Here is a 15,147-nt window from a genome sequence, read left to right as displayed (position 1 = left end):
TAACCAGTTTCCACTTCCCACCGAGGTTAGATAAGAAATAGCAAACAAAAAGAAACAACTTGGGTATTTACCCATCAATGAGGATACTTGAAATAACGTTACATACAATGTAATGATACAGCTTTATATGTTTTGACAGAAAAATATTCACCATATTTTTGATGATAGATGGAAGAATGTATATATTATCTCATGCTTTATGCTTTTGTGCATAAACAGTGTAGAAGTCAGGCTGCAAGTGCACAAGGATGGTTCAGCATACTTACATCAATCAATGTGATACACCACATAAACAAAAGATGAAACTACATGAACATCTCAGTAGATGCAGGAAAAGAAATTCAACGTCCATTCATGATAAAAACTCTTACCAAAGTGGGTATAGAGGGAACATATCTCAACCTAATAAAAACTATTTATGACAAACTCACAGCCAAAATAATGCTCAACAGTGAAAAGCTGGAAGCCTTCCCACTAAAATCTGGCACAAGACTGGTATGCCCACTCTCACCTCTTCTATTCAACATAGTATTGGAAATCCTAGCCACAGCAATCAGACAAGAAAAAGAAATAAAAGTTATCCACATTGGTAGGTAAGAGGTAAAGTTGTCATTATATGCAGATGACGCGATACTATATTTAGAAAACCCTAGAGACTCCACACAAAAACAACTAGAACTGACAAATGAATTTAGCAAGGTAGCAGGATACAATATTAACATACAGAAATAGGTTGCATTTCTTTACACTAACAATGAAATATCAGAAAGGGAATGTAAAAAAACAATACCTTAAAAATCACATCCAAAAAAATAAAATACTTAGGAAGACCTGACCAAGGAGGTGAAAGACTTATGTGCTGAAAACCATAAAACATGAATAAAGGAAACTGAAGATGATTCAAAGAAATGGAAAAATATCCCATGCTCTTCGATTGGCAGAATTAATAATGTTAAAATGGGCATACTACCCAAAGAAATCTACAGATTTAATGCAATCCCTATCAAATTACCCATGACATTTTTCACATAACTAAAACAAATAATCCTAAAATTTATATGGAACCATAAAAGACCCAGAATTGCCAAAGCAATCCTGAAGAGAAAGAACAAAGCAGGAGGTGTAACCCTCCCAGACTTCAGACAGTACTACAAAGCTACAATAATCAAAATGGTGTGGTATTGGCACAAAAACAGAATATGGATCAATGGAGCAGAATAGAGAGCCCAGAAATAAACCCACCACACCTACAATCAGTTAATCTTCATCAGGAACATACAGTGGAGAAAAGACAGTCTGTTCAGCAAGTGGTGTTGGGAAAGCTGGACAGCTGCATGTAAATCAGTGAAGTTAGAACATTCCCTCACATCACACAAAAACTCAAAATGGCTTAAACACTTGAACATAAGACATGACACCATATAACTCCTAAAAGAGATCATAGGCAAAACATCCTCTGGCATAAATTGTACCAGTGTTTTCTTAGGTCAGTCTCCTAAGGCAGTAGAAGTAAAAATAAACAAATGGGGCCTAATCAAACTTACAAGCTTTTGCTCAGCAAAGGAAACCGTAGACAAAACGAAAAGACAGCCTACAGAATGGGAGAAAATATTTGCAAATGATGCGACCAACAAGAGATTATTTTCCAACATATACAAACAGCTCATACAATTCAACAACAACAAAAAACAAGCCAATTGAAAAATGGGCAGAAGACCTTAACAGGCATTTCTCCAAAGAAGACATACAGACCATAAAAAGATGCTCAATGTTGCTAATTACTAGAGAAATGCAAGTCAAAACTACAAGGAAGTTCCACCTCACACAGGTCAGAATGACCATCATTAAAATGTCTACGAATAACAAATGTTGGAGGGCATGTGGAGGAAAGGGAACCCTCCTACACTGTTGGTGGAAATGTAAACTGGTGCAGCCACTATGGAGAACAGTATGGAGGTTCCTCAGAAAACTAAAAATAGAATTACCATATGATCCAGCAATCCCACTCCTGGGCATATATTCAGATAAAACTATAATTTAGAAAGATACATGCACCCCTATGTTCATAGCAGCACTGTACAATAGCCAAGACATGGGAACAATCTAAATGTCCATCAACAGATGAATAGATAAAGATGTGGTACATATATACAGCGGAATACTACTCAGCCATAAAGGAGAATGAAATAATGCCATTTGCACCAGCATGGATGGACCTAGAGATTATCACGCTATGTGAAGATAAGTCAGAAATAGCAAGACAAATACCATATGATATCACTTACATGTGGAATCTAAAATATGACACAAGTGAACTTATCTATGAAACAGAAACAGACTCACAGACTAGAGATCAGACCTGTGGTTGCCAAGGGGAGGGGGGTGGGGGAGGGATGGGGTGGGAGTTTGGGGTGAGCAGATGTAAACTATTAGACACAGGATGGCTAAACAACAAGGTCCTACTGTACAGCACAGGGAACTACATTCAATATCCTGTGATAAACCGTAATGGAAAAGAATGTAAGAAAAGAATGTTTATATATGCATAACTGAATCACTTTGCTGTACAGCAGTAATTAACACAACTTTGTAAATCAACTCTACTTCAATAAGAAAAAAATGTGTGGGGCTTCCCTGGTGGTGCAGTGGTTGAGAGTCTGCCTGCCGATGCAGGGGACACGGGTTCGTGCCCCGGTCCGGGAAGATCCCACATGCCGCGGAGCGGCTGGTCCCGTGAGCCATGGCCGCTGAGCCTGTGCGTCCGGAGCCTGTGCTCCACAACGGGAGAGGCCACAACAGTGAGAGGCCCGCGTACAGCAAAAAGAAAAAAAAAAAATGTGTGTGTGTATATATATATACACACACATATGTATATAATATATATTATATATATATATAATATATATATTAAAAAAGTCGGGCTGTATCTCCAGGAAACAAGATGTGGAATAAAGAAATAAATATTCACTGTTTTTTGTTGTTGATAAATAGCTTTTATTCTGTAACTAAAGAAAAAACACCGTTAAGCCTTTTAAAGGATGAAAACAGTGAGAGACCAGATAGTGGCATGTGTCTGCTCAGTAGCTATTGATTATAGAGAAGACTTTTTTCCTTCCAGTTTGTTGAAAGGTAGCAGTGGGGGGAGGGTAGTTACTGAGACTTTGAAAAAATGTATTTCCTTTTTTTTTCTTTTGGCCATGCCGCATGGCTTTGTGGGATCTTAGTTCCCCAACCAGGGAGTGAACCCACACTCTGAGCAGCGAAAGCGCGGAGTCCTAACCACCAGACCGCCAAGGAATTCCCTGAGAAAATGTAATTCTCGAATTCTTGGTAACATCTTTTTCCCAGAATATGAAATATTTCTTTCTACTTGAACTTCTGAGTTTCCAGGAGATTTTATAAGTCAAGGTAACTAAGCAGTAGTGCTCAAGTACTTACATAATCACTAACAATGGATTCAGGTGATTTTTTTTTTTTTTCCTACCAATACTTTCGCCTGTAAGCAAAATTAAAAAATAAAAATAAAAAAATTTTTTTAATTGAAAAATGTATTTTGCAGGAGAGACTACTGTTTAAAACTAGTTTTATTAAAGGCTACTCCACTAGTTTACATTTGATGTTTGGTATACAGTTATAAATAAAAAGCTCATTTTAAGGAAAGCCAATTTTAAGAGGCTGAAAATGAAGCTGGTCAAGGGATTTCATTAGAAACTTAGTTGTATGGCCTGAGGTTAAAAAGGAACACTGATACTTTGTGATGACAGTATTTGTTAATGTCTCCTGTGGTGCTGTGTGCCCAAGTGGGTGGTCCATAAATGTAATTTGAAATGAAAATGGTACCAGACTTTTTCTGTGTGGATTTAAAAGACAGGTTTGAATATGGACTTCAAATTTAATACTTCCTACCCCATGTTAAGTGAAGCTAATTAATTTTAGCTTTCTGGAATTTTGTAGCAAGAAGATCCACTTCAGGAGAATATATGTAATCCTTTCCCTCAGACTCAAGCACATGGGGCCTTTAAAAAAAACACTATATGGTCTTTTTGTCTTATAGTCTGTAAATTTGGAGGTGGGGATGGGAAAGTTAAGGACAGTTAGATTTAGTCTAAAGATGAGGAGAAGTCAGGTCACCTAGAATTGTGATAATTTTGATAGCCTTATTTAGAAAGTTATCCTGTTTATTTGAGGGATACAACAATAATAACAGCCTTTGCAATTTGAACACCTTTGGAAGATATTGACATAATCGTTTTTTCTAATACTGAGAATCAAAGCCTGTGTGTCTTGAAATTCTAAAATACATTTATAAACGTCTTAATTTCCAGGATTCCATATGATCATTTAGTTTTTCTTATCTATTCTTCCTTGCTTTTTCATGTAATAAATGTTTATATTGATATCTGGTATGTGCCAGGCACTCTTCCAGGTACTAGTGATACAACAGTGAACAAAGCTCAAATATTCCTGTCCCCATGGAGCTTACTTAGTAGAAGGAGACAAATAAGTATGTCAGGCGGTAAGCATTATGGAGAAAAATAAAGTGCCAAGGGAGAAGCCCTGCAGACCAAGGTGACAGCAGGTGCAGAGTGGGCTGGGGGAGGGGGACTGGAAGTGGAAGAGGAAGGGCACGTCATCAAGGTTAAGGACTTCAGGTTTTACGCTCAGATGCAAAGTCTAGAAGGTTGCGAGCAGATGACTTGATGTGATAATGTAGACCAGGGCCTGGCAACCTTTTTCTCTAAAGGACTGGATAGTCAGTATTTTAGGCTCCGTGAGACCTACAGTAGGGTCCACACTGCTCAGCTCTGCCTCTGCAACACAGAAGCTGCAGTACACGGTACGTTACAGATGCCGTGGCCGTGTTCCAGCAAAACTTACAAAAACAAGGAACGGTCTAAATGTATCCTTTTGGGGTAAAGTTTACCAGCCCCTGAGATAGACCATAATAAACCAAGGGCAAAGGCAAGTTGAGAGAACTTTTGCAGGAATCCAAGGCAGAGCTTATGGTGGTGGTGGAAGTGGCAGGAAGTGGTCAGATTCTGGATAGATTTTGAAGGTAGAGCCAGTGGGATTTGCTGAGGAGTCGAGTATAGCATATGAGAAAGGGGTTATGTGTGTGTTTTTAGAGTTTTAATTAGAAAACAGTGCTTAATATTTTATATTCTATATTTGATAATATCTAGAATAATTGTCTTTTAAAATCTATTTGCAACTTTCAAGGCTGTCCTTTTTTTCCCTTTGAACCTGTTTGACTTTGTTCTTGGTATTCCATCATAAACTGAGAACTAATAAGAAACCTAATAACTTCTCAGTCTACCGTTGTTTACCGCACATTTTTTTATTAGGTTTCCCTTATGGCTGAAAGCACGTGTGTATTTGTGGTGTGGTGTGCAGGGTCAAGGGAGAAAGCGAAATTAAGATGTCAGCATTTTAGCTTAATCTGTGGGTAGTCCTAAGTGAGACTTATCAACCATGTGAAAATAATATACAGAGCCTTCTTATTTTGGTAATGTGCTTTTATAAAAATGTTTAAAATGAATAATTATTGGGGAAGTACAAACTATTAGATAAGGTCTTGGACCGTATGTCCTGACTTCACTATTCCTTTTACTACCCTCATTCTTCAATGATGGCACAGTTATCTTCTCTCACTTTCTCTTCAGCTAATCAGTTGCTAAGGGATGCAGAGTCTGTTGCCATAGTGACCCTCACGTCTCACCTAAATGACATGTCAGATGAATTGCTGAGCCTTTTATTTAACTAGTGGTCCACTCTGATCCGCACTACACAGTGCTGTTAGCCTAATGGTTCTGAAGCAGTGGTTATCGACGTTTCGTGTGCACCAGAATCACGTGGAACGCTTGCGAAATACATCGCAAAATTTTTGATTCTGTGGATCTGAGGAGGGGCCCTAGAATTTTCTGACGGTTTTGGTCTGCAAACCACACTGTGGAAACCGCTGTTCTCAAGTCCTCTGACAGTGTCATTCCTCCACCAGGAACCTTAAGTGCTGCCCTGTACCATCTGATAACTTCAGCCGAGGACTGAAGGATTCCACTCTCTAACCCGTCCTGCATGTTTCCAGCCTTTTTTCATATACTTCCTGAACGTGGCCATCTTTTCCGTCTTTGCTTTTCTACTGTTTGTTCTTGGAATGTCACAGCCAATTTCTACCCATCTCCTCCCATCTTTGTCAGTCAGAATCCTGGCCATTTTACAAGGCTTCTTTCAAACCTGACTTTCTTTTTTGAATCTCCAAACATGTGTGCCATTTCTCTTTTTTTCATTTGAATCCCCATAGCATTTATACTTCTGATGACATGACCTTACTCTGTCTTAATCTATCTTCATCTATGTATCTTATCTCTGTCCCACCCTTTTATAGGAACGTGTAAGATCCTTGAGGATAAGAAAACATATAGATATATATGAGTATATTTTTCTGCCTTGTTCAACCAGCATTTGTAGAATTGAACCACCTTTAAAATTTGTTCCTTTTTTTCTTTCTCTTGTTAAAAAATGTGCTTAAAGTAACATAAGATTGATATCTACCTAGTGTCTTGTCGCTTCCTGCTCACTTTATCTGTTGGAGGAAACCCATCATATTTACTTCCTTCTAAGTACATACTGACCCCTTTTCTTTGGATTAATTGCTTTCTAATTGTGCTGTTCAGCTCTAATGTTATAATTTCTGTTCATTGGACTTCTGATGCATTAGAAACCATATCTTCTTTCTTGATTCCCTTCCCAAAGCTCTTAGTTTACCTAGAGTTAAAGAAAAGAAATGCTCTGCGTAAAATGTATATCTGAAAAGTATTATATCCTCCCAATTGATAGAATTGATGGGTTTGTGCTTAGAATTCTACGGAAGGCTTCATTTCTTTTAGAACTTTAAAGGCATTACACCATCTGTGTTTCATTTTTGACTGGTGAGAAATCCAGCGCCAGTCTATTTCTTCTCTTGAAGTTAACTTGATAGTTTCTGTTTTCCCCATGTTCCCCTTGGGGAGCTCTTGTTCACTAGTTGCTGGATATCTTCAGTTCGTCATCTGTCTCCTCTCATATTTGGTATTTTCAGCCTACCATTTTGCTCTAGATTCTTGGATGTGTATTCAGCTTTATCTTCAAACTATACCCTGAATTCTTTATTTCATGTAACAGATTTGTACTTTCCTTGAGGTACTTTATGTGTCTCATTTTTCTTTTTCAAGCATCTTTGTTTTATGGATGGAATCTCCTCGTCAATATGTGAAGATACTAAACATTTTTCTTAATCGTTTCCTTGTTTCCTTTAAGTAAATTACATTTCAGTTCATCGTGGAGCATTTCTGTTTATCTTGTTCTTTCCCCTCACGCTGATCGTTTTCTGTTTATATCTGATGATTCATTCATATTTATGCTAGTTTGTATTTAAGTATCAGGAACCTGGGAACCCTCATCACTGGGGACTTTATGACTGGGGTTTCTTGATCCTTAAGTTATATTTTAAAGTAAATGAGAAGGAAACCAGCTGTTTTACTGGAGACCTTTTAAATGTGGCGTTCCATCGTCCAGAATATTGCTGAGGTCTCCCATCACTGGGTGGCCTTCCTCCCATTCTCTTTGCTGTTAAAAGTTTGCTCCTGGGGCTCCCCTGGTGGCGCAGTGGTTGAGAATCTGCCTGCCAATGCAGGGGACACGGGTTCGAGCCCTGGTCTGGGAGGATCCCACGTGCCACAGAGCAACTAAGCCCGTGTGCCACAACTACTGAGCCTGCGTGTCTGGAGCGTGTGCTCCGCAACAAGAGAGGCCGCGATGGTGAGAGGCCTGCGCACCACGATGAAGAGTGGCCCCCGCTTGCCACAACTAGAGAAAGCCCTCGCACAGAAACGAAGACGCAACACAACAAAAATAAATAAATTAAAAAAAAAAAAAGTTTGCTCCTGGCTTTATTCCTGCTCCGTAAATTTAATGAGGTCCTGGGAAACAGGACAGGAAACAAATGACTGTGCTCAGTCTACTCTCTTGAACCAGAAGGCTTTGTGTTCAACAAGTTAAAGTAGTCCTTCATGGTTAAGTACTGTGAACTTATAATCTTTCACTTGACAAATAATAACTGTGTTGATAGCCTCATTCCACTTAATTCTACCCGTCAAATGGGCAGAGCAATATTGAAGTTAGAGTGATGAGATAGAATTATTATTTAAGAATCCTGCTTGATCTCCAGCATGTGTATTTGACTCCAGATAGGTGGAGAGGAAACTAAACTTTTAGCCAGATGGAAGTTTATTAATTTACTGTAGGAAGTATAACCATTAAGGAAACTAGAGGCTTGGGGCTAGTGAATTCTCCATGGAGGAAGGAATCTGGAAAACCAGATTTATAGTCACGTAGTTTCTAGGTGGGCCTGGAGTCAGAAGAGGGCCTCACTGACATTGGCTGGTATCATCCAGCTGAGAAAGCCTTATGTATTGTGTCTGTTGTCAAGTGAGGTTGCCGTGCAGACCAGAAAATTAAGTATTGATCAGAGCATATTTTTCTTGGGTTTTGCTTGAGATCCAGAAAGTCTCTTACTGTCGAAGTTCTTTTTCTAGGTGACATTTTGATTGTGTTGATGACAGTTCAGCTAGGACAGTACACTGAAGTGAACTAGGTGTAAGGTTTCTCAGTTCTTCGGAGACCACTCTGAAGACAGCCCAGGTGATTTTGTAAAACTTCTCAGCCACTTTTTATAGATCCTTGCTTAAGGATGCTGTCTCCTAAAACATCAACCTTTTTTTTTTTAAGCACATGTAGAATTCTAATTTAATTCTCAGAAGTTCAGTTTATCTTATCACTATCCATCAGAAGTAGATATTATCTCAATGACACTTAGAAAGAAACTGATACTTAGAAGTTAAATGATTCCAGGATCTCACAGTGAATATAAGTGGCAGACTCAAGAACCAAATCTCAATTTTCTATCTCTAATATTTTCTGCTATACCCCTTAAATTACTATCATTTTATGAAAAAGATAAAGTAATAGAAAGCAGTTGTTTTATATTTTACTATCTTGGACAATTAAGAGTCATAGTAGGGCTTCCCTGGTGGCACAGTGGTTGAGAGTCCGCCTGCCGATGCAGGGGACACGGGTTCGTGCCCCGGTCTGGGAAGATCCAACATGCCGCCAAGCGGCTGGGCCCGTGAGCCATGGCCGCTGAGCCTGCGCGTCCGGAGCCTGTGCTCCGCAATGGGAGAGGCCACAACAGTGAGAGGCCCGCGTACCGGAAAACAAAAACAAACAAAAACTAAAAAAAAAAGAGTAATAGTAAATGTAATTAATTTAGAGTTTACTAATACAGTTTAAGATTGTGTCTACGTGTTATGCTAATGCTTACCTTTGTAACTCTCTTTTATAAGTTGGGTATAGCCAATTATTTTTATATGTTCAAGACAAATGAAATTAGGTGCATTCTTTCTTAAAGGAGCAGTACATATTTTAGCATCTTTGAAATACATTAAACTTACTTAAATGTAATCAGAGCTCAACACAGATGATACTGATTCTTAAAATAGTCACTATAAAAAGTTACTCTTTAGTACAAAACATGTGACAAGTGCTATCTTTATTAGCCCAGTACAATTTATATATCCATAAAATATAATAAATCAATTTTCATTAGAATTTCTGTGATTTTTGATGTTCACCAATTCTTTCTTTCCCTTTTACCCAGCTCCTGCAGTGAGATTTAACAAAACATTATTAAACTGTATGCCATTTAAGTTTCAGATGAGGATACAATTTTGGTTTTTATTACATATTTAAATATTTTCTGCCCTCCCTTATTTGGATATATGTTGCTGGTTGCTCAGATCTTTTTGTGCGTATATATTTCACATGCTGTAAATCCATTTGACAGTAATTCACTGGCATTTTACTCCCCAGAAGCTCAGATCCAGCCTTCCTTTCATCCCGACAGCTCGTGTTTTCACTTGGATTGTTTCCTGGTTTGATGAACCTCTTCCTAAGCTCAGTTCCCTCTGCCAGCCTGCAGTGCACTCATGTTATCCCCTTTGTTAAAACCATTTGGTAAATAATTCCTAATCATATCACAATAAAGCCTGAGATCCTTAGCCTGTTTCCAGTTAAGATTTGTACGTCTATTGTATTCAATAGTAGCAAGACCCTAATCAGAAACCAAAGTTAGCACGATCACGGGCAACCATGAGAAAGGAAGTGGTGTTCCAAATAGTCCAATCTTCTCCCAGTTTTTTTGTCACTAATCAAACAAAGAAATTGCTTTAAAATTCTCTGTGGTACATGAATTTTCCCAAATGCCCTCTCTCTGTATGCACATGTAACATAAGGATTTGTTTTATAAGTAAAGTACAAATATAGAGTTAATTAATTCTAAGCTGATTTCAAGTGAAGGTGTAACATGGTGATGACATAATGGTGGCTTAAATCAGCGCTAAGTATTGTTTTTCAAAATATATTTAAAGTAGAAGGTGCTATTTATTATAGTTAATGAGCAAAGTTATGTTAGTGCCAGTCCGCATACATTAACAATGACATAACCAGTGGTCTAAAAAGAAACAAGAAATAAGTAGTATAAAATCTATCAGGTATATTTATAAAGGCGGCTGTTACATGAGAAACAAGTTTAATTGCACTTTCTGTTAGTTACGCATCTAGTTTGATGATGCGTGAGAACAGATGGGGGGAGGATGGTAGAAGCGGGATTTTGATTCTGTTCATACGCTCCAGGTGCTTTCTTGGCTCTTTTAATCCTGATCTTTACTGTATGGCCACTTTGTCTGAAGAAAAAATTTTGTCTGAACCCCTATTTTTAGCTTTCCATTCTAAACATGCACTCTTTGGTGTAATTGGAAGTTTATGTGTCCCTGTGAGGAATAACAGCCAGCAGTCTCCTGAACAATTCCGGATTTAGAATGTACTCCCTAAATTGAGGAATTCACATTTACTTTGAAGGCCGAACCAAGTTCGAAATACTTACTGTAGTTTTTTAGATAGTAGTAGAAACACCTCTCTAGATCTCCTAGATATCTATGATTCAGGTGGGCAGCTGGGAGGTGGCAGATGGTGTATTCAGTGTGGCGTTAACACTCAAACATAAAATATATGCATGGGGATAATTAACTAAAATTCCTCTGTGGACATATGCCCCTTTATACACATATAAATATAACGACACACATACATATAAAGATAACTATAAAAGCTGTTACGTATTTTTTCAACAACAAAGCAGAACACTAATGATGTACATTTTTTTCTTATTTTAGAAGGCTTGCATCAAATCTCCAGCCTTTGAAAGTGGTAAACATGTAAAATAATGTGATAGGAAAAATATTTAAGATATGTTTTTTTGTGGTGGGGAAAATAATCAGCAGGTATAGCCAATTTGAAATGTCACTGAGTGGATTATTAGACCCCCTGGGAAAAGTGATTGGATTCTACCTGCTTTTGCCAGCTCAGCCTTTGTCTTGTAATCCCTGTTCTGGCCTTGAAATTTCTGGTTTGCTCAAGTTCTGACCCCCCAAATACCTTTAGGTATGGAAATGAGTAATAGAACTTTTTATTTTTTAAGTTTAGAGCATTAGCAATGTTGAGAAGGTTGAATAACTTTTTAAAAATAGGTTTGTGGGCTTCCCTGGTGGCGCAGTGGTTAAGAATCCGCCTGCCAATGCAGGGGACACGGGTTCAAGCCCTGGTCTCGGAAGATCCTACATGCCACGGAGCAGCTAAGCCCGCGCGCCACAACTACTGAGCCTGTGCTCTAGAGCCCGCGAGCCACAACTACTGAGCCCACACACGCCACAACTACTGAAGCCCACGCGCCTAGAGGCCGTGGTCCGCATCAAGAGAAGCCACTGCAATGAGAAGCCCGCACATCGCAACAAAGAGTACCCCCCTCTCGCTGCAACTAGAGAAAGCCCTTGGCGCAGCAACAAAGACCCAACTCAGCCAAAAATAAATAAATAAATGAATAAATTTATTTAAAAAAAACAGGTTTGTACTTGTACAGTAGAGCTCATGTAATGCTTAAGCCATGAAAGATACTGTTGATGTTTTTAAAATAACTGTGAACAGGCATTTTTTACAGCCCGTTCCGTTCTTCATTTCAAATTGGTTATTTTTATTTAAAGGTATATGGCTGTGCAGCAGGTATCCTTTTACTGAATTATACACATTTAAATTTCACCAGATTCATTTGTATCTGTGTTGACTGTAGAGGCAGAAGAATAATGAACACGTACAGAGTAGTCGTGATGCTAATACCTTAGCGAGTATTTTCCTCACTGCTCGTGTGCACATAATCTTCTAAAATCTTAGGATGAGTTTTTATTGGCACCATTTGAGAGGTCTTGAAAATTTTATTCTTTATCGTGGTCTTAGTATATCTTGAAGAAGAAAATGGACATTAACTGCCACTCTGCAACCCTCGCTTGGTCTTCAGGATGAGCCTATCAGGAAGTGTGATGACAAGCAGAGTCTCGTGGTTCAGACTTGCCCGTTCACATGGCAGAGAAGTGACCAAATGATACCTGACATCAAGTCTGTCAGGACCAGGGCCTGGACTTGCTTTGTCGTGCTGGACGTTTAAGTTATACTTTAATTTTCGAGGCATATTCAGAGCATCTTGTTTTGACATCCTTGGAATCTTCTCAGATTTTAGTCAAACGAAATTAGAAAATGTATTATTTAGCAATATGATTTTAAAGTAAAATATCCCCTTTTTAGAAAGCTTAGTTTTTCAGCAGTCACACTGAATATGAATGCCAGGTATTCTGATGGGTACTGTGGAATATTCAGGCCAATCCAGTGGAAAAAGTGGCAAATTGAGTGCGTTGTATTACTGTGAAGCACCTTCTGTGATCGAGGGGAGAATTTGCTCTGGGGCAGAGTGGCTGACCAGTGGCTTTCCTGCAGGGAGGCGTCTCTGCTGCCTGAGCTCTGGCGCCTGGTGTGAGGCCGTGATCTGGGGGGCAGGGACTGTAGGACAGGAGAGAAACATTTGTCGCTCCCCTGCTGCTTGATACCTTTTTGGTTTTTCTTAGGAAGCTTGGAATATTCCTCTTAGACTTTTGTGTTGAGAAAGAGAACGAGGAATACGAAGGGGGCCCTTGGGGATCAGAGGATCCACATTAAATTGCTGTCCTGCTCGTGAGAGGAAGGTGCTTCTCTGTTAAATGGCATGTTTTCCTGCCAGAAGCAGAGGCTGTCTGTCCAGCTGGGCATTGAGCCATCCGGAGGGTCATGCTGAACTGTAGGGGAAGGGAGGGGAGGGTTGGGATAAAATAGAACCTAATGCTACTTTTCAGAAATCCATGGGACAAGTGGTTTTCATAAACAAGTATTTCCTTAGACTTCCTTTACTAGATATGTGTATAAAGGACTTCGTAAACTAATGGAAACAATGTATTTGGATAAAATAGTATGGAGTCTCACACAAGTAACCAGTCTGCCGATTTCTCTTTAAAAGTTACTTTTTTTGTTTTTTTGAAGGAGAAAAGTAAGTGATTTCTTTTTAAATTCAAGCTATAATGCTGTCTAAAATTCAGACAGTAAGCAAATCAGTAAATAATGATTTTTCTGTATTTCTTTGTAAGCAGCGGCCATTTTTTCAATAGCATTCTTAAAAAGGAAAAAAAGCTCACAAAAATCTCTCAGTTGGATTCTTAGAAAAGAATGCTAACCACATCTGATTGCTTTCTTCATTCGTCATCAGGACAGCTGTCTGTTTTGTGTAGGCTGTGTCTGGCATTCCAGGCTGAAATGCCTTCTGTCTCCGTTACACTGAACTATAGCCAAGATAAGTTTACACCTAAGGGCTGGGGCTACATTGGTGGCACTCGCTTGTAAAAATACGTCGTATTAGTTGATAATTTAAACTATATTAAGGTGATTGCAAGAGTGGGCTTTGGAGATAGGCCTAGATTTCAATCTTGTCTCTAACACTGATAATTAGTCTTGGTTAATGACCTTTTAGGTCAAGTATTAATAGTCTATTTCAAGAGAGAAACTACCTCACCCTAGTCCTTTATTTGCTTTTATAGATCAGTGTACTGTCACCCGGACCTACCTGTTCCTTCACAAGTTCTGGTTCTTTAGTGCCGCCTACTACTTTGGTAACTGGGCCTTTCTTGGGGTAAGTACAGGTGTCCCAGGGATGCTGTGACCATTAGTGGCCTGTTTTGGTCACAGCAATGCTATTGGGTTTTAAATTTGGTGCTTTCTGGATGACTTCAGGTTTGAGAAGTAACATACAGCTCGTTTACATTTGCAGGTGTTCGTGATTGGGTTGATTGTCTCCTGCTGTAAAGGGAAGAAGTCGGTCATTGAGGGGGTAGATGAGGCTGACTCAGACCTGAGTGATGAGGAACCCTCTGTCTGACGGCTTCTGTTGCACAGGTTTACTAAGCTGACTCTGCATCTCTTGTGCATTTGTAAAGTGTCAAGCTAACCTTAGGATGTGAACTGACTAGCTTTCATCAAAAATGGGAGCATGGCTATTAAAAAACAAACTATATTTTTTATGTTTTCTGAAGTAACATTATTGTATCATAGATTAACATTTTAAATTGCTATAATAATACTATGTAAATATAAAAGTACCAGCCTTGTGAGGGAATGTTTGTGGAAATTTTTTTTTCCTCTAGTGTATGATAGTGTTGAATTGATTAAAAATCTTCCAGAATTAATATTCCCTTTGGTCACTTTTTTAAAACATAATAAATCACTTGTATCTGTGCCTTTGGGTCTCTAGAGTACTGTGGAATTTTCAAGTGTCTCTATCTGATTGTTGAAAAATAATATTCACAGTATAGCTGATAAATAAATGTTATTCCACTATGCAGCTTGTTTTCTATTTTCTACATTAAATCACTAGCGCCATTGAAGTAGATATCATGAACAGATTTCAGGCTGCTTGGTGTGCCAAGGTGTATTATATTGTTCAGACATTAGTCCATTAGATATCTTATCACCTCTACAGTATTTAAGGCATATACATTGTTACAAATAACCTCAAAAGTTGTATTCCAACATAAATGGGAATATTGTCAAGAATAAGTAATCCTGAAAAAAATCAGTGTACTGATCAGTTTAAGATATATGACATCATATTTTAGCTTTAAAGATATTTTCTCATTCTAAAGATTT

General features: G+C 38.6%; 1 protein-coding gene across 3 annotated transcripts in view; it reads left to right on the top strand.

The window, feature by feature from the left end:
• The window catches only part of LMBRD1 (LMBR1 domain containing 1), a 116,478-nt gene extending 101,638 nt beyond the window's left edge, over positions 1 to 14,840 (top strand). Inside the window, exons 15-16 of one of the 3 annotated variants that reach the window (XM_019929259.3) lie at positions 14,043 to 14,134; positions 14,273 to 14,840. In XM_019929259.3, coding sequence (XP_019784818.1) covers positions 14,043 to 14,134; positions 14,273 to 14,380 — 200 coding nt within the window. In that variant the 3' untranslated portion in view covers positions 14,381 to 14,840. The other 2 variants (XM_019929261.3, XM_019929260.3) reach the window with 2 other exon arrangements.
• The last annotated feature ends 307 nt before the right edge of the window (positions 14,841 to 15,147 follow it).

The sequence above is a fragment of the Tursiops truncatus genome, chromosome 12 (genome assembly GCF_011762595.2).
Source record: "Tursiops truncatus isolate mTurTru1 chromosome 12, mTurTru1.mat.Y, whole genome shotgun sequence".
NCBI classification, from domain to species: domain Eukaryota; kingdom Metazoa; phylum Chordata; class Mammalia; order Artiodactyla; family Delphinidae; genus Tursiops; species Tursiops truncatus.
The sequence above is the reverse complement of the archived record's forward strand: the minus strand, read 5'-3'. Positions and strand labels throughout refer to the sequence as shown.